The sequence below is a fragment of the Ciconia boyciana genome, chromosome 15 (genome assembly GCF_034638445.1).
Source record: "Ciconia boyciana chromosome 15, ASM3463844v1, whole genome shotgun sequence".
Lineage (NCBI taxonomy): Eukaryota > Metazoa > Chordata > Aves > Ciconiiformes > Ciconiidae > Ciconia > Ciconia boyciana.
The window spans coordinates 3,985,400-4,008,575 of record NC_132948.1 but is presented as its reverse complement, the minus strand read 5'-3'; the positions used below and the strand labels follow the sequence as shown (position 1 = coordinate 4,008,575).

At 51.6% G+C, this 23,176-nt stretch overlaps 1 protein-coding gene across 1 annotated transcript in view; it reads right to left on the bottom strand.

The window, feature by feature from the left end:
• Positions 1-6,084: 6,084 nt before the first annotated feature.
• The window catches only part of SRRM4 (serine/arginine repetitive matrix 4), a 46,268-nt gene continuing 29,176 nt past the window's right edge, over positions 6,085-23,176 (bottom strand). The window contains exons 7-13 of the mRNA XM_072879845.1: positions 21,908-22,006; positions 20,760-20,922; positions 12,077-12,414; positions 10,240-10,458; positions 9,864-9,974; positions 8,089-8,235; positions 6,085-7,470 (exon numbers count right to left, since the gene is read on the bottom strand). Of these exons, the coding sequence (XP_072735946.1) occupies positions 7,206-7,470; positions 8,089-8,235; positions 9,864-9,974; positions 10,240-10,458; positions 12,077-12,414; positions 20,760-20,922; positions 21,908-22,006 (1,342 nt within the window). The 3' untranslated portion in view covers positions 6,085-7,205. The remainder of the gene's footprint in view (positions 7,471-8,088; positions 8,236-9,863; positions 9,975-10,239; positions 10,459-12,076; positions 12,415-20,759; positions 20,923-21,907; positions 22,007-23,176) is intronic.

The window sequence follows — 23,176 nt, the reverse complement described above, 5'->3', positions numbered from 1 at the left end:
GGGAGGGAGCTGCTTCTCGGCGCAGGGCAGGGCTGCTCCCCTGTGCTCAGCTCCTTCGCCCCCCCATGCCTGGGGGGACAGCTGGGCATCGTGGGGGTCTCCCTGAGGACTGAGGGGGACATCTGGAGATGCCTGGGGAGGTCCCAGGTGCTGGCTGAGCACCCTTGGGTGCAGGGAGGCAGCTGCCAGCGGAGGAGCAGAGCATCCCCCTCCATCCCCTCGTCCCAGCTGCAGGCTTCTGCTGCCTGGGGGTGGCAGCAGGGTGTCTTGGGGGACATTGCCACGCAGTGAGCCTGAGCTCAGCTAGGCACTCTCACCTTGGATGGAGAGCAGGATCATCCCAGCACCCAGCTCTGCATCCGCTCAGGCAAACACTGGCCCATGGGGAGAGGGGGACGAGCCCCGAGGAGGTTTCGGGCAGTCCCACGATCCTGCCGTGTTCCCAGGAGCCTCCCAACATCTCCAGTCCCGCGTTTCCCCGCGTAGCTCCGGGCCATCCTCCCTCCCCAGCCAGGAATCCTCCCTGTCGCCTTGTTTATCTCCATTAGTCACACGTCCCCTCCCGCCCTCTCCGGGCCATCCCAATTTAGCTCCTGTTGTCACTCCCAATCTCCCGGCTGCCTCCGCCGCCGAGCCAGCCCCACGACATCAGCTCTGGGGAGCGCGGAGCAGCCTCGCAGCCTCCCTTCTCCTCCGAGTGACCTGGGGACGCTGCCCCACGCCCATCCGTGCTGCGGCTAGACCCTTCCTGGGTGCCCGTCTGAGCCCCATTGGGAACAGCATGGGGACCCGGTCCGGGGCTACCGCTCCCCCATGGGGCTCCCGGCCAGTCTGGGGGAGCATCCCAGGGCGAGGGGCAACATCTGGGGTGGTGAAGAGTCCCCGTCACCCCATTGCTTACGGGGAGACGGCTGAGGAGGTGACCGCAGGGAGACCCTGCTGCGCAGGAGCACCGTGCAGGGCTCGGAGCGAGGGCTGTGCGGGCAGGGAAAGGCACGGCCCAGAGGAGAGCACCGGCAAGCCCAAACGGTGACCTCCACGGTGAGACGGCTGCATTTCTGGCTTGGGCTACCGGGGCCCGAACAGGGCGGGGGGACCCAAAACGCCTGGCAAAGGGCAGGAAAAGCCTGGCCCAGCAAGGAGGGGAGAGCTGCCAGAAATCCCAGCCCACAACTTTTTTTGCTTCAGCCAGTGCCCCGAGGAGCCGGTCCTCGGCAGCTGGGCGCAGACGCACATGCCCTTCCCTGCGGAGCAGCTGAAACAACCCAAAATATCCCACCGCGCTCAGTCAGATCCAAAAGGAACATGACAAACAGGGGTGCGATGAGAAGGAAATACTGTCCGAACTTTTATTGGAACCCTTTTTCTAACCAGGCTAACAACTCAAATACCTCAGGAAGACTAAAGAATACAGTATGCGCTTCGACGGAGAGCAAAGGGAGTTTTACAACGAAGTCAAATGAAGAGACGCGCCAGTGTCATTTGGTAAGGAAGAGACCAACAGGCGAGAAAACAGAGACACCGTTTCCCTCGCGGCTTTTCTCCCATCTTGGCTTCTGTTCTAGATCTTCTCCTTCCCTGGGTTTCGAAGGTGGAGAACTGCCGCCGGGCCGGTGAGGTTCAGGGTGTTGTTCTCTAGGCAGTAGCCCAAAAGTCGGGGTGCTCGACCGTGAAGCTGTTGCTACAACAGCGGATGTACCGGTGCTGCGGAGACCCTCCCAGGCACGTGCAAACTTCCAGGTAGCAGCAAAAGTCATGAGAATTATTTATCCTCTGGTAACGAGGTACTAAAACCCCACTGAACGCTAATGGGCAAAGTCTTCACTTAGGCACCTGAATCCGTCCCTTTCTCAAACAAATATCATGATAGCCCCAAGGCTGAGCCCTCACGGCTCCTGGCGAGCTCCACGGGCACAGCCCGGTGCTGGGCACTCGCCTGCCGACGCCAGAGCCACGTCCACCCGCTGCCGGCCCGGGCAGCTCAGCCGGCCCGTGGAGCACAAACGCCTCCCACTCGGGTGAAGAGGACAATGGCTGCGGTGGAGTGACACTGGGGCAGGTCGTGATTTTTAGCACATCCCACGCTTTTTTCAAAGCTAGGGTAGATGTCTGCAGCAAGCTCTGGCTCATGTCAGAGATGAGACAAGAGAGACCTCCCCAGTCCTGTCCTGGCCACCTTTCCCGAGCTCACACCCAGGCAAAGCTACTGGTTCTGGCACAAAGCTCGGGGAAGGGGGCAAAGCAGGACATGGCACGAGGATGCGGGTCTCAGGACGAGGCAGGGTGGACATCCTTGCTTCCTGGTAGAGACCATGGCAAGTCACTTCTACCCTGTCCCCTTCCTTGCATCGATGAACGGGCGACAAGTCCCTCCTTCCCCCAACAACCACTGAGAGCCAAGAGCGGTCAGCGGTGGGAGATCAGAGGACTCCGGGGATCTTTGGCGATCCAAGCAGCCCTACGCGGCACAGAGGAGGAAGAGCAGGGTTATTCCTCCGCCACAGCCAGCCTGTCGCCACCGAACGCCCAGCACCTTTCCAAGGGGTTGTGATTTGTCAATAGAAGCTGGTCCAAGAAGATGGAGGATCTTCCCCTGCCTTGCTCATCTCCATCTAAATGAGGTTTCTCCCTAAATCACTGGTGGTTGATCCCCAAATGAGCCCAATTTGTCTGCCAGATGCCTCCGCGCTGGCAGGTAACAGCCTCAGTAATTCACCTCTCTGATAACCCCTCTTCAATGTATATGGCAACACCTCAAAGGCTCCTACTTTCATGGACCCAACAGCAAGACCCAAGTAACTTTTTTAAAGTAATGCTCAATAAATAGAAGAAATAAATATTAAATAGAAGCTAAGCCCTCTCAGCCTGTTCAATATATGTACAATGCATAGCAAAATAACAGTGATTGGCTGTTGCAGACAAGTTTGGTATGACTTCAGTCCCCCAAAACAACAAAAACATTGAGAAAAGAAACATAAAGCAAAGCTCAACCGAGTGCTGTAACCCATGAAGAAACATGCAGAGATTGTGCTGGGTTTTCTGGAGCCTGGCCGGAGCGCTGGGGTTGGGAGAGGTGGGACGAGCCGCCCTCAGTGTGACAAACCCAGAGCCAAGGCGGGTCCAGGAGCGGGGAGAGCCGACGGCACGACTCTGGGGTCAGGGGGACATTTGGGAGCGGGTGCTGTGACGTGCGCTCTGCCGGGGAAAGGCAACCGGGACAGAAACAAAATCGTGGGTGGGAAAGAGCCTCTGTGTTTGAGGAAAGGAAACCCCTCAGAGATACGGCCTCCAAAAAATGTCCAAGAGATTTTCCTGAAGCCTTGAGGCTGCAGCCGTCCCTGGGCATCGCTTGTGCAGCCGACTGCGGGCGAGCAGCAATTCACCAACACTGAAGTGATCAAGCTGCCTTTCCACCAGGTGAACGCTGCTCTTTGCAGAGACTGCCAGCAGCAATCTGAGATGCCAGACATGGAGCAAAAATCCATGAAAGCAATGAATGGGTGAAACAACATTTTAAAAAAAAAAAAAAAAAGCACTGGCAAAAGGCACAGAGCCAGAAAAGCTCACGGGCTTCTCGCAAACCGACGGAAAACCCAGTTGTCCACTGACAGGGAGGGTGATGTTCCAGGTTGTACTAAAAATCTTAAATAACTTAAAAAATAAATATCACCACTAAGGGAAACTCATATGTATATGCACACGTGCCCATATACACGCACATATACGTACACATACACACACAGACTTGGGTTTGGTCCCGTCAGCAGAGGCTGGATTTTGCAAGCATCTTCAGCACAGATCACTCTCTCACGGTCTCATTTCTTTAGTTTTTCCATGGGTGGGTCATCGCGCAGGGATAAACACAGCAGGGGAGTCCTAGCGACGGCATCCTCCCAGGGAAACCAGCGGTGCCTGTGCAGAGCAGCTCGGTTTCAGGTTGTGCGCTGGCTGCGGAGCCAAGGGAAACAGCGGTGGCGGCCAGCTGGCACCCAGCCGGCATGAGCACGGACCGGGGCGAGACTTCCCCTTGCAGCACTGCAAACACCCTGTCGCTCGGCCAGCCAGCGAGCAGACCCTCGCCGTCACCTCCATGAGGTCCTAGACCTGTTTCTGTGGTCACATCCATTGCGTTCCTGCACAAATCTAATGAGAAACCCTAGATTTTAACATGAAAACAGACAAACAGCTCTGCCCCGCATCCCTCTGTCCATCATACGCTCTTCGCCCTGCTCCGGAGAGTGCAGACAAAGGGACGTGTCGGCAGCAGGAGTGACCATCGCTCCTCCAGCCACCTCACCAAGAGGGGCCAGCGCTGTAAAACTTTACACAAGAACAACGGCATGGATACATTCAAACAAACAAATAGATCAAAAAAATAACTTATTGTTAAAAAAAAAAAAATACTGGTAACGGTGGCCACCTGCATCCATTCTGACATACAATTAAAAATAGAATAATAATAATAAATAAATAAATAAATAATTTAAGAGGTTTACTCCAACACAAGTCTGCTCGGGAAACCCCAGGAGCATTTAGCTGCCACAGACTGTACAAGCGGAGGCAGTCCTTGAAGCGCGGATCAGCCGGATGGATATGAGAGCTGCTGGCAGCCCCGTGCAACCCTCAGAGTCATCTCCTGTCCCATGGTTGGCGGGTGCTGCTGACCCTGATCCAGTGCTGCGCTCACCCGTCCCCAGCCACGAGGAACTCAGGTCAGTGTTGTGTTTGATATTTACACCAGTTGCACAAAGCCCCTCTTCTTTTCTTTCCTAGTTTTTGACCTCCCGGCTCGCTGCTTCCTTGCTACAGATGCACGTGTGTGTTAGGGGGTGTTAAGGGGCATGAAGCTACTTTTGAAACACCGGTAGATCTGGGTTTTGGGCTCCCATCACTGCCTTTGGGTCTTCCCGGGGAGCAGAAGAATGGGGCGTTTCAGCGTCAAACTGGGAGAGACTCTTTAGGGAAGAAGTGTGAGGTTTTCAGCCCTTTACGAGAAGGGAGTTCACTGCAGAAGATGGCCAAGGGGCCGCTGTCAGGGCCAGCACAGGAGGGAAGGCAGTGGCACCCCACTGCAAGAACACCCCATCTTTGATCCCTCAACCACAGCCCTAGAGCGTTTGCTCAGCCCTGCCAGGAATGCTTTGCTCTATGTCCTAGAAAGTGGCCTCCCAGGAGACGGACACATGTCCCCACCAAGCCACTGACCATACCAGTGCCCAGCTCTCTGCCTCGGCCACCCTCATCCTCAAATTACCTGCAGAGAAGGTGGGGGATGAGGGACTGGGAAAAGGGGGGACTTCGGGGGTTGAAGGCACAGGACAAGGGGGACCAGCAGTAGGAAGGATATTGGGAAAAAGGGACCCCTGGCATAAAACTTCCGCTCGTGCCACCCAGGTGGAAATACACCCCACGCTGCTGTGCCTTCCAACAGATAACAGGTCTATATGCTTGCTAAGGCGATCATCCAGCTCCACCAGACCACCACATGGCACCTGGCCGTCCTCTGCTTGCGGCTTTGCCCCTTTACCTGCTGCCAGCAGGACTGGGGGGCTGTAGGTAACTCTTTAGCTGGGGAGCGGCTGCATTTCTACCCCCTCTCCTCCTCCAGCAGATGCTGGCTCCACTTAGCCCTTTTCTGTGACACTTAAACAACACACCTCCTTGACTCATTAAGCCCAAACTTGTTAATAATCATGCAGGATGGAAGGGGAGGGGATGGAAAAAGGGAGGGAGGGAGGGAAGTCTTAAACCCAAATTAGCGTCTCTAAGCACCCAGGTGTTGTAAGAGAAAGAAACTCCTCAGCACCAGCTCAGCCTCTGCTGGGAGAAGCCTTTGTTACCCTGCAAAACACAGTAATTGCGCAGGCAGCTGGGCTAGCAGGCCTGGCAGGGAGACAAAACCCCAGGGCCGCCCAGGCAGGCAGGGCCCTCCTGCTGCTGCCTGCGGCTCCTTGGAAAAACAGGCAATTAGCGGGGGGCCCTTCTGTCCCCCTGCACTGCTCCGTCCTCCCAGCAACAAACTGGGGCACGACTGCATCCTGCTGCAGCTTGGCACGGGCCCTGCGATGGGGCTGCTGTGGCTGCTAATCCTGCCTCTGGGGAGCCCGAGGGTCTCAAGGAGAAATGATTTCCCGAAATCCTCCTGGCACTGCTTAAAATTGCTGCCTGTTACGAGGAAGGGGAATTGGGGTCCCCTGGCTCATGCAGTGCCCTTTTAACCCTGTGTGCTCTCACTAGACCCCACAGCTAGGCTATCTCCATATCTCCTTACAGTCCCACCAGCATTGCACTCCAAGGGCAAGGCCCCCTTTAGAAAAACCTAAACCCAAACTGCAAGAGGGTTCCTCCGAGAAGGGAACCCCACGGCCCCTGTCTCCCACACCTTGGCCTGGCCATCGGAGCACGGTGTGGCACCAGCTCCCCTCTCCCTTGTACCCCACTGGCCCCGTGTCTGCTTCAGACCTCAGCAGTTTGTTTGCAAGCAAGTCACAGTGCTGGGGGCGATAAAACAACCCTGCAAAAGATGATGCATACCTGGTAGGAAAGGGCAGGAGAAAGAGAGGGAATGGCCTTTTTTTCCCCAGGAATTACGTCAAGAGGGATTTCTAGCCTTCTATTTATAGCAGGGACTGGCTGACTGGCAATAAATAAATATTCTCTCATGGAAGAGGCTGCTGCAGAGTGGGCAGAAACTCTGGAGAAGAGACCCAAGGGACCTGATATTTGCCTTGGTGGGGACAGGTCACCCCCATTCATCACCAAAGCTTCCCAGCAAATTCCTCCCTAACAGGGTCTGTCCCTCCAACAGAAATTAATTTGCTGGTTCCTGGTTTGGCAGAAGAGCAAGGAGCTGAATTCTTTCCTTTGGACCAGCTGGTAGTGCTTTGGAGAGCGGCAGCAATGGGGAGACGGGGACGTCGGGGAGGATGGAGCCGGTCTGTCATGACAGACCCTCTGTAAAGCACCGACCCATCTTCCAGCCCTGGCCTGGGGAGCTGGGACTGATCCACCCACTCCACGAGGTGGCAAAGGGGCTGCACCGGGCACACGAGGGCTCTTACTCCGAGCCGGGAAAGGGGCACCCGGCACTGCCACCACATCAGTATCTGGGATGATTGCTATCGATGGCCAGGTAGGTGGGAAGGAAGCGGAGAATGCCAGGAATTTGGAAGCGACGCCGGCACGGGAGCCGTCGATGGCACTCCCTAGCGATGCAGGCTGTCGGAGCTGCCTCCTGAGTCATAGCTCATGCTCCTGCTGCGGCTGCTCCGGGGGCCTGAACTCCGGCTGTGGCTCCTGCCCTCGGCACTGCTGCTGCTCCAGCTTCGGCTCCGGCTCGTTCGGTAGCTGGAGTAGCTCCGGCTGCGGCTTGGGGAGCGGCTAAAGCTGCTGTACCAGGAGGAATAGCTGCTGGCACTGCTGGAAGAGGAGGGACTGGGACGGTAGTAGGGGATGGGGCGTTTGCGGGCACTGTGGGGACAGAAAGACATGGGTTACCAGCAACACAAGGACAGATTTACTGCCAAAATCTCCAAAAAGCACTGTTTACTCTGCATAACACTCCCCCAACACGCAACTGTGTTTGTTTAAAAGGAAAAAAGGAAGAGATCAGGTAGCTGACAGGCCTTGGGATTCAAACCACCCACCCCCGCATCCCTGGGGAATGTCCCAAGCACCAAGTTTGAGGCTGGGCTCTGCTTGGTGTTGTCCCAAAGAGCCCTCAGCATGAAGGTTACTGTCAATATTTGACTCTCCCTACAGTGTGGGACATCTACCACAGGAGAGGGTGAAACAAAAAGCCCGGGGCGGGGATGCTCCTGGCACCTGACAGGTGAGTCACTGCTCTGACTCCATCTGCCTTTTTTCTTCAGCTGTTGTAAAGGAGACCCCCCCCATCCTCCCTCTGCCTCTAGCTGGAAATCCCCAAGCTCTAGGAGGGGCAGAAGGGCCTGCTGATCAGGCTCAGGGAAACCGGTCTCCTCCTGGAGAAAGCTCCGCTGGCAAGGGCTGGGACCCAAGGACAGCCCATGTCCCCCTGGGGAGTGCTAGCTGAGCCTGTCTCCAAACGATGGGACCGCATTCCTTTACCTTGTGATGCGCCGAGCTTCGAGGTGGCTGGGAGAGTCTCTCCTGCGTTTCCTTAGGGGTGAATACGACCGCCGCCGCCGCTGCCGGTCACGCTCCCTGTGTGACTCCTTCTCACTGGAGCTGTACTTGTGCTCTCGCTCACGGTCTCTGGGGAAGGCACAGATTGGCAACTGTCACTGCTGGGTTTTTGTGGGGTGGGTTTTGGATGTGGAGGCAATGATCCATGAGCAGAGGACACTCGGCTCCAAAAGGGACCACTCCAAGCAAAGTGCTCTGGTGGCATCAGACCTGCACATGCTCACTTAGCTGGACAAAGAGACACTCATCTGGCTGGACAGATGGACACCCACTAATTGTGTCTGGGGGTTTCAGCAGTGTCTCCTGGTGGCCCTGCACTGCCAAGCTAAGATGGCTTCCATGTACCTGTGTCTGTACTCTGTATTTAGCTCTAGTAAAAGTGCTCTTGCTGGCCGTGCTGCAGAAGCAGGCGAGAACAACCCTGCCAGCAGGCCCCACGTGAGGGCTGTGGAGCTCTGCATGGCTCCCCAGAAGGAGTGCCGGTGTTGCTATGGTTTTCTCTTTTGTTAAATTCCCGTACACGTCAGCACAGGCCCTTCCATGGAGTGCAGCTGACTTCATACACTCTGCTCAATGCAATCTGCAAAGCGACATGTTACAGATCAAGGGCCTGATCCTTGCACGCAGGAAATGTTCTCCTACACTAGTGCAGGGATTGTCACAGCCTGCAAGAATCAGACCCTGGGAATGTAGCATTTTAAGTGTGCAAAATGTTCACAGCAGCAGAGGTGTTACCAGGAAAACCTGCCCAAAGGCATCTCCAGGGCTGAGCTGCGAGATGTGCGTTTTCCATGGGGTGTAGAGGGAACATAGTTGCCTGGACTGTGTTTCTCTCTGCAAGGCTGCGTGAGTGCCAGCATGAGGGTACCTGGCATCTGCCCACACAGCAGGGGCACTTCCCAGGGCCTGACAACTCTTTGGCAGAGCCATGACTCTGAAAAGTGGAGTGTCTTTCCCTACTGCAATAAGATCCCTCTCTGACAAGGGCTGCAGCTGTGCTGCAGGGGCTGCTGGCTGGCACGGGCTCCTCAGGTGACTAAAGCTGCAGGCAGACCCAACCGGAGCCTAAGGCTCTGCCCAGCGTTTACACCAGCATGATAAAGAGGGGCACTCCCCGGCTTTTCCTGTGAGGCATCTCCCACTCGCATGAGGCCCTGCAAACACCACCGAGCAGCCATCTGTGCGCTCTCGGCTACATAGCATGTCCCCTGCCAGGGCTCAGAGCGGAGGAATAGCCACTTCACTTGCCACACACTCCGAGTGTGAGATACCACAATGCTTCAAAGCCAGGGATAAAACAGGTCTCCTTCCCAGCAACCTATCCCCAAAAGTGCTTTGTGTGAAATTCACCTGAATCAATGCAGGGCAGTCCTTGGCTATAGGAAATCCACTTTTCCCACAGAAAGTGAAAGGCTCATCTGTGGGCTCTTCCCTCTGCAACCAGCACCAGCTCTGGGGCAATAAATGGTGAGAAATTTCCACTGGACTGAGGGCCAACATAACATACTGCCATAGGCCTTACTCTGTGTCCCCCTGCTCCCTCTCACCCTGGTGCTGAGGACTAAAGCACCCAGTGAGGAAGCTGAGGGAGCAGTTTGGGGCTGGCAGGAGCCAGCAAGTGTGCTGGAGTCCAAACAAGTGACAGAGGCAGTGGGAAAGCATGAGGCAGCAGGTATCACACGAGGAGACAGCTGTACCTGCTAGGGCTGTAGCGGGAGTAACTGGGGCTCCGACGAGGCCTTGAACTCCTGCTCCCGGGACTTTTTTTGCAGGATTTGGAGGAATAGCTGGGGGAACGTGAAGACGACCTGGGGATAGGCAAGAACCATAAAAGAGTTAAAGATGCTGGAGGGTGAGGCTGTACCAGACTCCTCTGAAACCGGGCTCATGGGGGGAAGAGATGCCCCATATTTCAGGGTCTCGGCTCAGCTCTGTGTGGCCAGTTCACCCCAAGCCACGTGGATCCCTAGGCACCCCGCAAACTCTTACACCTCCCCCTGCAAGATGCCTGCCAGCCTGCAAGAGTTAGACATTGCCCAGGGTGACAGAGACAGCCATTTTAGCTGGCCTTACCTCTTTCCTGAAGAGCAGGACCTGCTTCGGGAGTACCTGGGAGAGGCCTTGTGGTGTGAGGAGCGGGAGCGGCTGGAGTGGCTGGAGCTGGGCGAGGACCTGCCTGTGCTGGTGTACTCGCTGCGGGAGCATGGCCTCAGCGGGGAGCTGTGGGTTGGGGACGGGAGGAAGTTTCGCTGCTTCTCCTCCGAACAGCTGAGACATAAGGACAGGCACCCTCTGTGAACATATATTTGGACAGTCATTGAAGCTGTGGCTGAACTGGGACTGGTGCCTGGCTGAGGGGAGCACCACACTCCAGCCAACAAGTACTCCCATCCTCCCATTCCCAAGCTGGGGATAAAAAAGAGCTCCCGGCTCCCCAGGCTGCTGTTGCAGGAGACCCCATATGTGTGGGTCAGAGCCCAAGAGCTCACCCTTCAGGCTGTGCCAGGGAAGGGCTGTGGAAGAGGTCTCAGGTGGTGTGAGGGGCAGCTCTTCTGCCCCATGCCCAACACACCAGAGGTGTCTGGTTGGCAGAGCCTGGGTCAGGCCAGCGAGCGGTGCAGGTCCTGGGGAGGGAGCGAGGCAAGAAGTGCTGGAGCAAGGGAAAGCCAGAGCATGGCAGGGCAAGTGCCTGTTCTCCAGCCCGGCCCTTGGAGCAGCATGAGCGGGCACTGAGCGGGCACGTCCTGCTGCCTTTGGACAGGGCTGCGTGAATTCCTCCACTTCCAGAAGTGCCCTGGGTATGAACTGGGGTTAGAGCCCAGCATCGAGGCAGCCTCCCAACAGCCAGGGCCAGCTGCAATCCCAGCTCCACCCATGTGAAGGCAGAGTTATCCCACTGGAGTCACAATGTGAAAAGTATATACAGCCCTAAAATTTTACCCTCTGACTGAAAATCAAGGGCTAGTTCTTCCTAACACCAATTCCCCTGGCTCCCTCTCCTCTCTCATTCAGTGCTCCCACCCCCAGACCACGTCCTGGCTCTAACTTTCAGCCTTTAAGACCTGAGGGCCTGAGCTGGAAAAGCTCCCTAACACCACTGCCTGAGCATAGCCTTTGGTACCAGCCACCGCGCTTCAGTGCCTTCATCCCCAACATCACCTGGCAAACTCCCAGGAATGGGAGGCGGTGATGGGCTGGCATCTCCTCCCCTCTCCTGATGATGACCTGTGGCACCAGATGGTGGTTTGACTCCTGCCCTTGGCCCTGATGCCCCATGGCCCCAGCGCACAGAGCTGTTGCTGTGTTATCCTGCAGTCAGTGAGGTACTTGCCCCTTCCTGTGCTCCCCACCTACAGGAGATGCTACCTTGCCACCCAGGACCAGTCCTGAAGGAGCTGGGAAGGGGCAGGCTGGATTTGGCTCACTGAGCAGGTGAAAGAACAGCCTGTAATGGTTTTAGTGAAAATGAACCCCGCTTCCCTTCCCCACAGTAAGCAGAGGGGGAGAATTAGCACGGCAACCCCCTGATGCACCTTTCGGATTTTGCCCAGAAGGGCCAGCGACTCTTTTCTTTGACATGGTCCTGTTGAGCAGGGATGTGTTCAGGACACAGCTTGACCCAGGGCCAAACCCTGCATTAGCCACATTAATGCCAGAAGAGCAGGCACAGGCAATGCCCAGGAGCGTGATGGCTGGGTTTTCATCTTCCTCCTCAGACTACAGTATTGGTCATTGCTGGGTTCTGGACTCCAGACTGGCAAGACCGTGGGTGTGATTCATATCTAACTGCCTCCAGACCACAAAAACCTCCCTGCCAGCTCACCACTGCAACTGGCGAGCGGGCAGGAGATACAGAGCAACAACGTACCAGGTATTTGGCTGCCAGCAGCAGCTACTGGTAATCACTGACCTTCGGTCTTGTCCCTGGGCATCTGGAGACAGATTTTCCAAAGCTGTTCCCTTGGTCTGGGAAAAGCAACTGGTGAAGGAATTTCCTGAATCAGAGCTGTTATCGCTGTTGGCCAGTTTGGGCTTCCCGGACGAGAAGGCATGGCCAAAGCCATCATGGACTAGACTTCTTTTCTCCTGGCTGTCCTTTGACCTGGATGAGCTCGTTTGAGTGGAGGGAGGGGAGGAAGTATCGTTTCCTGAGTCATATTCATGATACTCTCCGTTCTGGCTGGCTAGGTTGCCAGGCAGGCTGTCTGTTTTGGTAAAGAGGTCAGCAGAAGACCCTGACTGAGAGATCTGAAAGCAAAAAAGCCATTTGGCATTGTTTGAATGGGTTTTGGGGGGGTTGTTTTTGGTTTTACTTTCTTTTTTTTTCTTTTTTAAATAAACCCAGAAATTTTACCATCATGATGCACTGAAACAAAAGGAAAGGAAAGAAAAGTAAGGAAGAAAGAAAAAAGAAAAAGAAGAAAGAGGAGAAGAAAACAAAAGCACATATCCCTGAAAGAAATCCACAGTAAGAAGAAACTTCTTTTCCCCCTGCTATGATAACGGGAAGATTTAGAGATCATGCAAAGAGTACCAGCATGCGATTCATGTTAAACAAAAGAGTTCAACGAAGTAAACGGGCAACCAAAGAATCAAAATAACTAACTAACAAAATAAAAAAGGTATAACAGAGGACAAAGCCCTTATTCAACCTTAAAGAGGGGGAGGAAAAAAAATAAAGAAATGGGTATATACATATAAAAAACCTACATAATCCTTGGAAAGAAAACAAAAATGCCAAAATCTTAAATGAGTGAATTTTTTAAGCTTCCTTAATAAAGAGGCTGAATGAATGTCACTAAAATAAGCAATGAAAAATCAAATCAAATCAAATTAAGGGCTTCTGTACAAAGTAAAAACTGGCAAATAAACAAGCTTATTACTTTGAAACTAAAAAAAAAAAAAAAAAAAGGAAAAAAAGAAAAAAAGGAAGGGGGAGGGGGAAAAAAGAAAAATCCCTCTGGAAATAAAAGGTATACAGATACTTCTTTGTGTGCTTTTTTCCCCCTGAAGAAGATATAGCTAATGTGCTCGAGTGACCTCTAAGAAATTCCCTGATGTCTTGCGGATAGCATCCACTTACCCATCAAGAACTCCTCCTTTAGTAGGTAAGGTGTAAGAAAAAAGGAAGAGCGGGCAACATAAGTCCATCATTAGAGTCTCAAATTACATGAAAAAAACATAAACCCTCTCTTCAATCCACACTGCCAACTGTTCGCTTGCTTCCTCTATGCAAATGTCATGACTGCTTTTTGTCTGCTTGCTTGTCTCACTTATTATTCATTTTTGTTTCCTTCTGCTTTAAGTTAGGCCATCCAGCCCGTTCCTGGAGGCTGATCGCTTGTGCTGAAAAGTCGCAGCTTGCACTAAATCCCCTTGGGTTTCATGGAAGTGACAAAGGGAACTCAAGTGAGGGAAGATGTAAAAAAAGTAAAGTAGAGGAGGAAAAATATCCCCCCCCCCGTGCTGCACTGGAGACCTATGGGGAAGGGGACGACAGCCCTGCTCCCGCCAGCCTCTGCGTGGGGGTTCAGCCATACCCTGGCTGGGTTCTGGTGGGCTGCTGAACCCGACAGGGTCAGCAAAGACCCCAAACCCACATAGGCTGCCCTGGGCAGGGCTGTTGTCTGGGACCCTGAGCACCACCAAGGGGATTTACGTAATTTGAGTGTTTTATAGTTCAAACTCCACCAGCATTTGCCTGAGCCAGTCCAGGAATGTACCGGCACTGGGAGCAAGGCTATGTTAGTGCTAACGTCTGCCCTTGCAATGGGGTGAGAATTAGGGCCAAACATGGACCCAGCAAGTCTGCGCTCTTGTATTGCCTCCTCCTCTTTCACTTAGATGCTCTGTTCTCCTCATTCCCACCCATAAGGTTTGGTCCAGGGTCCTTAGAGTGTGGACACATAGGTTTCGTTCCCCCTGCTCAGGATAGTCCTCCAACATGTTCCCAGCAAGCTGTGCTCCCTCAAACACCTGCACATGTCTTCACGCCACGCTCTGGGGCACACAATGCCCTCCCTCTACGCCACACTCTCCACACTGGGGACCTGGGCCATGCCCTCACAAATCTGCCATATTCTGAGCAGAAAAAAACCACATTGCAATGTTGGTAGTATCTCAGAGAGCAGAGGAGACCTGGATCAGTTGTCACACAGCAGGGACAGGGCCAGTCCCTTCGGAGAGCTTAGCCCTTGGACAGGCTGGCACAGGGACAGCGCTCTTACTCATCCACAGAGGGGCTACAGACCCAGCCTGTATCACTTTTTACATGGAGCTCCTTCATCCCATCAGATGGTGCCTTCGCATCCACCCTCCTGCCAGTGGCATCTGATCTGTGTCCCTCGGGGGGTGTTGCTCTCAACCTAGTTCAAGAGGTGCTAACTGGGACAGGGACAGCTGACTCAGATGCATGTGCTGAACCAGCAGTGACTGAAACCAGAGTGCAGCTGCCAACACACAGAGCATCTCTCAGCACACAGTCCACAGAACGATGACTGCTCACAACATCATCACGCTCTGAAAACACCTGGAATTGGAGGATCTTCAAGTACTTCCTACGTTGCCAGAGAGGAAGGCATTACTGCTTCTGGGATAAGGGACAGGAATTAGTCCATCCCAGCAAATCTATACTGGAGCTGGGGACTCTCCCATCCCCACTCCATACTAACTTCTAAGCCATGCTTAGTTCTAACTCAGAGCCATCGGGAGCCCCAGCAGCAGACATGGGAAATGAAGTGATCCTTCTTCACTAGCCAACTTCCACCTTCCATGCAGGAGCCCTGGACAGAGCAGAAACATCTCCCAGATATTCCCAACTAGGAATGAATAGAGACACACATTGCAAGTCCTCATTTCAGCATCTGGTACTGCTCCTTGCTACTTCTCAGCTCTAGCACTTCTCTGACAGTCCTTGTTTACTCCAGTAGAAACTGGAATGTCAAAGGAGCATAAGAGAGCCAGGTATCCAGCTCGGTTTTTCACCAATTCTTTCTGAAACCCTGATGCCACATCCAGAGCCCCGAGAGAGCTGGCATCCTTGCTGTGAACCACTGCGCTCTACCCAGCCACATCCCATAAGATATGGGATTGTGCTTTCAAATATGGCAGCAAATATTTTTTTAAAAGATGGGTTATGGTTTGCCTTAGATCTGAACCCTAACCAAGAGACAACCAGCTTTTGACCACCTTTCATTTACAGGCGTAAAACCACCATGTGAGGTACTCCCTGGATACAGAAATAGGATAGGCCTGGCGCAGGCATGGGGCTGCTCCGAGGAACACTGACCCCAGCGTTGCACATGCAAACACCTTGCTTCTGTTCCCTCCCAGTCTAAACCAAAAGGCTCTGGTCTAAACCAAAAGGTTGCACTCTGGGAAGAGGCAACACGTGGATATCAGTGAAATATGGAGCCCCCCATCCTTGTGAGGGCTGCAGGGTTTGGCTGGGGCAAGGCAGGTGCCGGGAGGGACACAGCAGCTTCCCAGCCCCACCACCCTGAGGCAACAGGCTGTAGCCAGTAGCTTCCTGCGGGCTCCAGGGAAGATTTCTGTCCTGCAGCAAGAGCCAGGATGAGTCTCAAGGTGCTTGACTTGCCTGTCTGCTCAGACAAATTCCCCATCTGACGACCTTGGCTTTGCTTCTGGTCCCATTTTACTGTTTCTGAAAGGCATGCCAGCCACACGAGATGGAAGCCGAGCACCATATTCGAAAACACTGTGCAGAGCTCAATTGAATTCTAATGGCTTTTTATTTTTCTAGGGTGTCTTAAAAGGGTCTGCTCTTTCATGAATCTAATTTTCTGTATGCGAACATTTGGATTTTTTTCCCCCTCTCTAATAAGTAATTAAATAATCTCAGTGAACTTTGCTTCCTCCAGCTTTCAGCAGGGGACCTCCTACTGCCCTCAAGGGAAACCAAGATATATATTTATTGGATTTTTTTGTTTCAAATCATTATTTAATAAAGATGAAGGGGGAGTAGAAATGAGCCCCTCACTCATACTCCAGACTGTAATTTTGAGTGTGATCCTAGACCAAGAGGCAGTGCAGTCTAATAGGTTACAAAAATACAGTCACTACTCGTCTTTCAATTAAACTGAACAAGTCCATTTGCTGTGCTGCAAACGGCCCTGAGGCGAGAGATGACTATACATTTTCTTAGCCATAAGGGGACTGAGACCCCATCAACGAGCAGCATGGCACAGCCTCACTTATAGTTGGAGGATTTCTTCCTTGGGTCTTTTTTCTCTTGTTTTGCAACTCACTTCAAAGTGGAGTTAATTTCTTTTTCAGAGGTGCATAATGTCTCCCTTTCTCTCTTTTTCTGTGCATTGTAATAATGAAAGGAATTAAAAAAAACAAACTTGCATCAATGACCCCGGTGAGCCTTGCTCTCGGCAAGGGCCCGGCAGACATCTGCTGAGGAGCCGCCAGCACGGGGAGCAGCACCTGCTGCGAAGGGCTGCTCGGGGGAACAAGGCTGTGTGCCTGGTCTGGGGGTGCCTCCATCTTCCGGGGCTGGGGGAGGCCTTCGCCTGGGGGAGACGGGCTCCCCTCTGCTGACGATTTGCACCAGCTGAAAAGCCAACCTCTTATTAAGGGAGTACAAAAAATAGCAGTGCTGTGGGAATACAATATAACCCCTTTTTGCACAATTATGAATCCCTGACTCAAGGAATATTGAGTGGAAAATATCCTTTTTTTCCTAGATGGAGAGTTCAGGGTGAGGCTTTCTCTACCACAAGGGCTAAGCTAAGTTCAGGAGCATGGAGGCAATGACACATCTGTCCCTGTAAGGTCAGAGCTTGGGTTATTTGGGCTGGACGGCAACACTGCTGAGCAGCCTGGCTCACAGATCCATTGCTGGGGGTAAATTCCTGAGAATGCCACGCAAAGGTTTGTTCCTTTGCAAAGATCTTTTCAGCCTGCTGGGGTGCAGCCAGCGTCATGCAACACAGGCCAGGGTGTCCCCAGCTCGGCTCGGGCCAGGCTGGCTCTGCTTTGGAGCAAGGGTTTGCCTTCCACCGCTTCCTTTGGTACCTGGTGTACAGCACAGCCCTCCCATGGCTGCAGGCATCCCTCCTTCACCGAGCTGCTGGCCTTCCTGTGGTCCCAGTACTGAGCTGCAAATTTATTGGACAATAATTAGGGGTAACCTCAGTCCCCTGGCTGGGAGGGGAGAAAAGGAAAAGCAAAGAGAGAGCAACTTCCATAACTATGGAAGGCTTTGCCTTTCTGCTCTTCAAGGGCCCTGTTTGTTGTCAGAAACATGCTGCCTAACAGCTAAAAGAATAGCTTTACCTACATAAACCAAAGCCCAGGCTAGAAAACAGAGAGCAACAGCAAGCCAATACACAGATCTGCTACAAGGTTCCCTCCTGCATACGCTGTGCCAGCCCCTGCACAGTATATCCTCACTTCTATCTTTCTGCAGACACATGAGCACAAAGACAAACAGCGCCATTTGGAACAACCATACCCCACTGAGCCTCACTGAAAATCTGGCGCAAGCCTATGTTAATTTGTGACATTGTAAATGAGTTTCAGTGGAGGTAAAGTGTATGCAGTGTGCAGTTATCTTCATCAGGTACAACAAAGGCAATTGGATTCATACCCTGCAGGTATTTATATTGCAATGCTCAACTGAAAGCACAGTGGCATGTAATACATCTGTATCAGTGTGGAATGAAGTGTCTGCAGCAGGTTAGGGGTATTCTGTTCAAAAATAGATGCTGCATATTACCCACAGTTTCTCCGCATGCTGAGGCACAGACCCACAATCCTATTCTCAATAGGTGGCTCTTGCAGCTGCATGGGATTAAAGGGAGAATGAGAGGGAGAAGCTTGGAAATTCACTGCCAAAAAGAAAAAGGTAGCAGGGAACTTTGGGGTGTTTCTGCATGTGTGCATGCGTGTGCATGTGTGAGTGCATCAACTTTATGCATAAGGCAAGAGGGAAAGAAGCAGCAACATAGATACGTGGGCAGGGCATTCTTTTGTCTGCCTTATCCCTCATAAATTACAGGCAGACCTAGTTAGAAATTGTGGCTGTTCCAGTAGAAAGGAAGGAAAGCAAACCGCGGGGGATGGGTGGCAGAATTTGTCACAAAATGCTTCAAATTTTCAGAAGAAAAAGAATATAGAATAAAAATTGGCTTAAAAAGCAAAATCTTTGATTTGGAAGTGCTATAGCATTACCTCATGGGAGTTTGTGTATTGTCTCTCTGGGTCTCTTCTGCATGTTGGGATCCTCCCTGGACAATCCCTTTCCTCTGGAGATATGGCAATGCATCTCCCCAGGTAAGGATGGTCTGGCGTGGAAGCCCAGGCCAGAGGGAAGGGTAGGGAGGAGTGTGGCACACCAACTCCCATAGAGGACTGAAACATGGCTTTTTTGAATCCCAATTCTGGAATTTTCCACAGATCTTTTCTTTTACAGTAATTTATTTTTGATATGTGATCAACGTTTTCTGCAAGAGCACATTTTCATTTCATAACACATCCAGGCTGCTCTCAAAGTAGATTCTGACAGAACGACGCTTATTTATAGAGCAACCATTTAACTCACAAAAAGGAGAGGCATCAAAGAGTTGTGTATAGTCATTAATAAATGAGACTAAAAGTTCCCATTCCATTTTTCCCTTGCCAGTTTTAAGTACATGATATTTAATGACCTTATTCAGAAAAATTTCAGGGGCAGCACTTAACCAGGGGCTTCAATTTAAACAAGTGCTTAAATGTGCTCTTGAATGATGTCCCAAGAGAGTGTACTTCCTTCTGGGAACAAAAGGACACCAGTGGGTTGCATAGTAAAGGTACTGATGCCTTTTAGTCATTGAAATATTTGCCTGTGTTATTAACCCTTACTAGAAAGAATACAGCAGAAAAAGCCTGATGACTTTTAATTTGCATCTATCACTATAAAGCTCTGATTTTCCCTGCCCTGCAGCTTGTGTGCTCATTTACCCCAAGTGAAGCAAGTGGAAAGGGGAGTGCAGGATGCTTGAGTTTAGCTCATTTTAAAGCTTTTACAGTTTTAAATTAGAGTTTACTCTTGCTCAGGGAACAGAACAGCTGGCAGTCGGCCTCACAGGACTCAGGGAGCCTGGCTTCAGAGAGAGGAAACCTAGTACCAATTAAAAACCAGGCTTAGACTTGAAAACCTTATGTAAAATACGCAGCTTGAACCAAAAAAACCCCTGGTGACATGATGCAGTCTTTGGCTGGTTGATTTTTGGGAGGAGCTCTTAACTCATTCCTACCTTCCCAAGTTGACAGCGGGCAACACCCCAGGCTCACGGCAATAAAAGCTTCATAGCTTGTTATTCTTTCTTTGCATGTGCGCACACACACGCATCTAAGCGTGGTGTGCAGGTTCTGCTGTTCACACTCTACCTTATATGGTTTTATAAGCAATGACTCACATGTGCACTACACACTCAGGAGATGTATATAATGAGAGTAAATATGCATATCTATAATTCTGAGAGACAGCTTGTGCCTGTCTGTACCCACGTATAATCTCTGTGTATTTTGATCGGAACGCTGTCTGTGTGGGTGAGCAGATAAAGTCTCTCCTCTTGCTGGCACTATCTATCTCATATCTGATGTAGCTACTGCGTACAGCTGAGCTATTGCCAATTGATGACTGAGCCTAAAGGAGAAATCAGTTCCCAATTGTATACCACTTTGGGGCTTGGAAGACTCTGTACTCAAGACACCTCTAATGTTACATATCCACATGTGCGAGTACCAGATTCTGCACTACCATGAGTCCCATGTAGCAATTTCTCTCTCCAGAATGCCAATCAGATACTAACACCATGATCAAAGAGCATCACACCTCTGCTTTGCAGCTACTGGGAACAAAGCGGAAATGTGCCACGGGAAAAGGAAGACTTCATATCAATCTCTAATATTTCTCTCCATCTCTTGCTCCCTCAATTCTAAGGCATGCATTATATCATCTCTTTCCATGTATATGGAAAAAACATCCCAAGGCACTGAGCCTGATTTTATCCTCGGCTGCACATGCAGTTCCCATTAGCATCAAGGAGAGCTCCTCATAAGTTCCAAATTTGGCCCCTGGGCTTGTCAGTCCAGAGCAACAGTGATCCTAGAAGGATCCTGATAGTCAGAAAACATCCCCTGCCAATAATCACCAACTCATTAAATGTAAATGTTTCTCATATATGTTTGATTCCCTTTCTTCCCCTGAAGGACTAAACTTTTGGACATGAAGACCAGTGAATTAAGTTCACATCCAGCTGAGCAAAGACTGCATAACAAACACTTCCCTGTAAAATATCATTGCTGGAGGCCACTTTTTTTTGTTAAATGTCCTCAATTCATTATTCATAGGCTAGAGCCTTTGCAAATTTTTCCCCTCTCCAGCCCCACCCTTGGTGTGAAAGTGCTGAAGGAAGGAATGACTTTAAATACATTGGAGAACAGCACCATTAATAAATAATACAGTTTTAACCAACTTTGTCTAACATTGCTATAATTGAGTTATAAAAATTTCATATCAGATTTCTTGCCCAGATTCCTGTGGCTATTTCAAGCAAAGAAGCAGAGTGTGTAATACTTACTACTTCCTTAGGAGACAGGAAGCTGTACAGCGGGAGGGTTTGGCTGGCTTTTTGGCTGGCCTGAACCTCTGCAGAGGAGCTTCGTTTCGCCGTGATCTTTGAATGGTGCCGGGAGTGTCTTCGCCGTGTTTTATGACCTTCCTCCCGAGACCTGGCTCTGTGCCTCCAGAAAACACGAACAGCCAATCCGTTATTCCTCGGTATTGCAGTTGTGCCCATTACCAGCTCCATACAAACCCTTGGCAGCTCTGTGCTAGGCCATTGCATGTGGGAGAAGGTCTTCCACATGACTGCTCTGTAGAGTCATGATGGAGAGAAAAGGGGTGTTGTGCTTTTTCTACTTTTTTAAAAAAATATTTTGCATCCAGGCTTTGGACCTTAACCTCAAATTTCAGCTCCAATTCATGATTTTATGGTGGCTCAAGGCAAACCATACTTTCACACAGCCTTGAATGTCCCTACGGTAATACACCTGCAAGAGAAGACACACTCTGCTCTTGCATGAACACCCCTCCAATTGCTGATTGTATTTCTCCCTCCACCGATCATCAGCTTTTCATAAGAAAATTCCCAGTAATTAGGAGGAGTGAAGTGGGAGAGTGGGGGTGGTTTGTTCAAGTGCTTTCAGAAAACATGAAACATGAACTCATGATGTGTATAAACTGTGTAACTTGCTATTGCAGTGATGCCAGGTCTAGCACCAGCATCCACTTAACTGGCCCCAGGACGCATCCGTCATCCACAGGACAAAGATTTTAATCAGGTCAAAGACAGCGGCTAGAGAATGCCACGGGCAAATATATTTCCATTGCTAAGACCAAGTTTAAGGGTTTCCTGGGACATCAGCAGTACAGAGCCCTTGGGCTGGGGAAGGGAGACTAGGCTGGAATCAGCTGTCATGGGCTGATCATCAGCCACGGGGATTAGAAGTGACTGCCGGACTGAAAAGCTGCAGCCACTGCACCTCGAGGCAAAACCCTTCTATGGCTGAGACTACAAGAAGCTCAGCCCCCAGTACGTGACATAGCTGCTACCAGAATGGGATGTGGCTCCACAGAGTTTGTGGGTCACACAAGCTATTGCAATCATGTTCTTGAGCCCACTGGGAAGTGTCACAGGACACTCAGCTCAGGGAGCGGTGATGTTACCTGCTTCGGCAGCTGGGGGAGTGGGAGTCGGAGCTCTCTGAGCGAGAGTGGCAGCGGCGGTGGCGATGGCGATGAGATTTCCGGGTGCGCCCACGGGAACTTTAAGAAGCAGAGAAGAAAACCACTGTTAGGCTAGCAGACTGGGGGGATGCAAGAGCCAGCAGCTGGAGGCTGAAGTCAATAACATTCAAATTAGAAAGGACATCTGCGTTTTAAACCAAAGAAATTGGTATGTGAAATATTGTACAGGACACCAAGGCATGAGAAACTCTCCATCCCTTCATAGCTACACCAACATTAAGGCAAGCCATCTTACCAAGATCTATGCTAGCATTTTAACTACAAGCTATTAGGTTGGCTCTGTACCCTGCTGGGGGACGATCTATGGACTAGCATGCAGCAGTGCAGCAGGCAGCACCAATCTTTTCTGCTTTCAAGACCTTAAAGAACTATGTGCTTGCCCACTCGTCTGCTTACCCTTCATCCTGCAACCTACTCTGCGACAACCAGGGAACAGCCTGGGACCTTCCCATTGCTGACCCTCATTGGGGGAGCACTGTCCCTCCAGGCAACCCATTGCAAAGCTCCAGCCCTCCCATTTCTTGCTCTAACCCTCTCTGTAGTGCAGGCTCCTTGTTAAAGAGCAGATGCAGGAGGACTGGCTCCAAATAATACAGTACACTCAGTAACAGTCAGCCTTCCACATGCTCTCTAGGTGGGAGGGTCTAGCCAGTCCTACGGGCAGCTCTTATGGTTGCTATATAAAGTAGAGCTTCCCTAACTGCAGCCTGCGCTGTGCACGGTTCCTGCTTGAGAGGCAGGACCATTTTACCTGGCTTCTTATAGGTGTCCAGTCACTGCTGCTCCCTTTTCTGACAGGGCCACAGGACAGTTACCAGCAAACAGTGCGCAGGGACCCAGGTTCAGTGCCCTGCTGCGCTTCCCTTTGCTCCGTTCAGGCTCTTACTGATTACCTGGCCCTGTTACTGAAGGGCCATGGTTGCCCACGCCAACAGCTGAAGTCCTGCACGCAGACAGCAGGGTGATGTGGATGGCAGGCTACCTGTCACCTTCTGTGCCCATTCCCTCTCATCGTTGCCCACCACAGCAGTTACTTTAGATCTGGTAGTGTAGCGCTCTGCTCAGGCTGGCATCGCTGTGCCAGCAGACAAAGCTAATGATGGGTTAGCTGGTGGGAACAGTCTGGTTTCATGGCCACACCATACCAGTCACTGACAGCACTAATACAACCTGCCTGGACAGCATTTC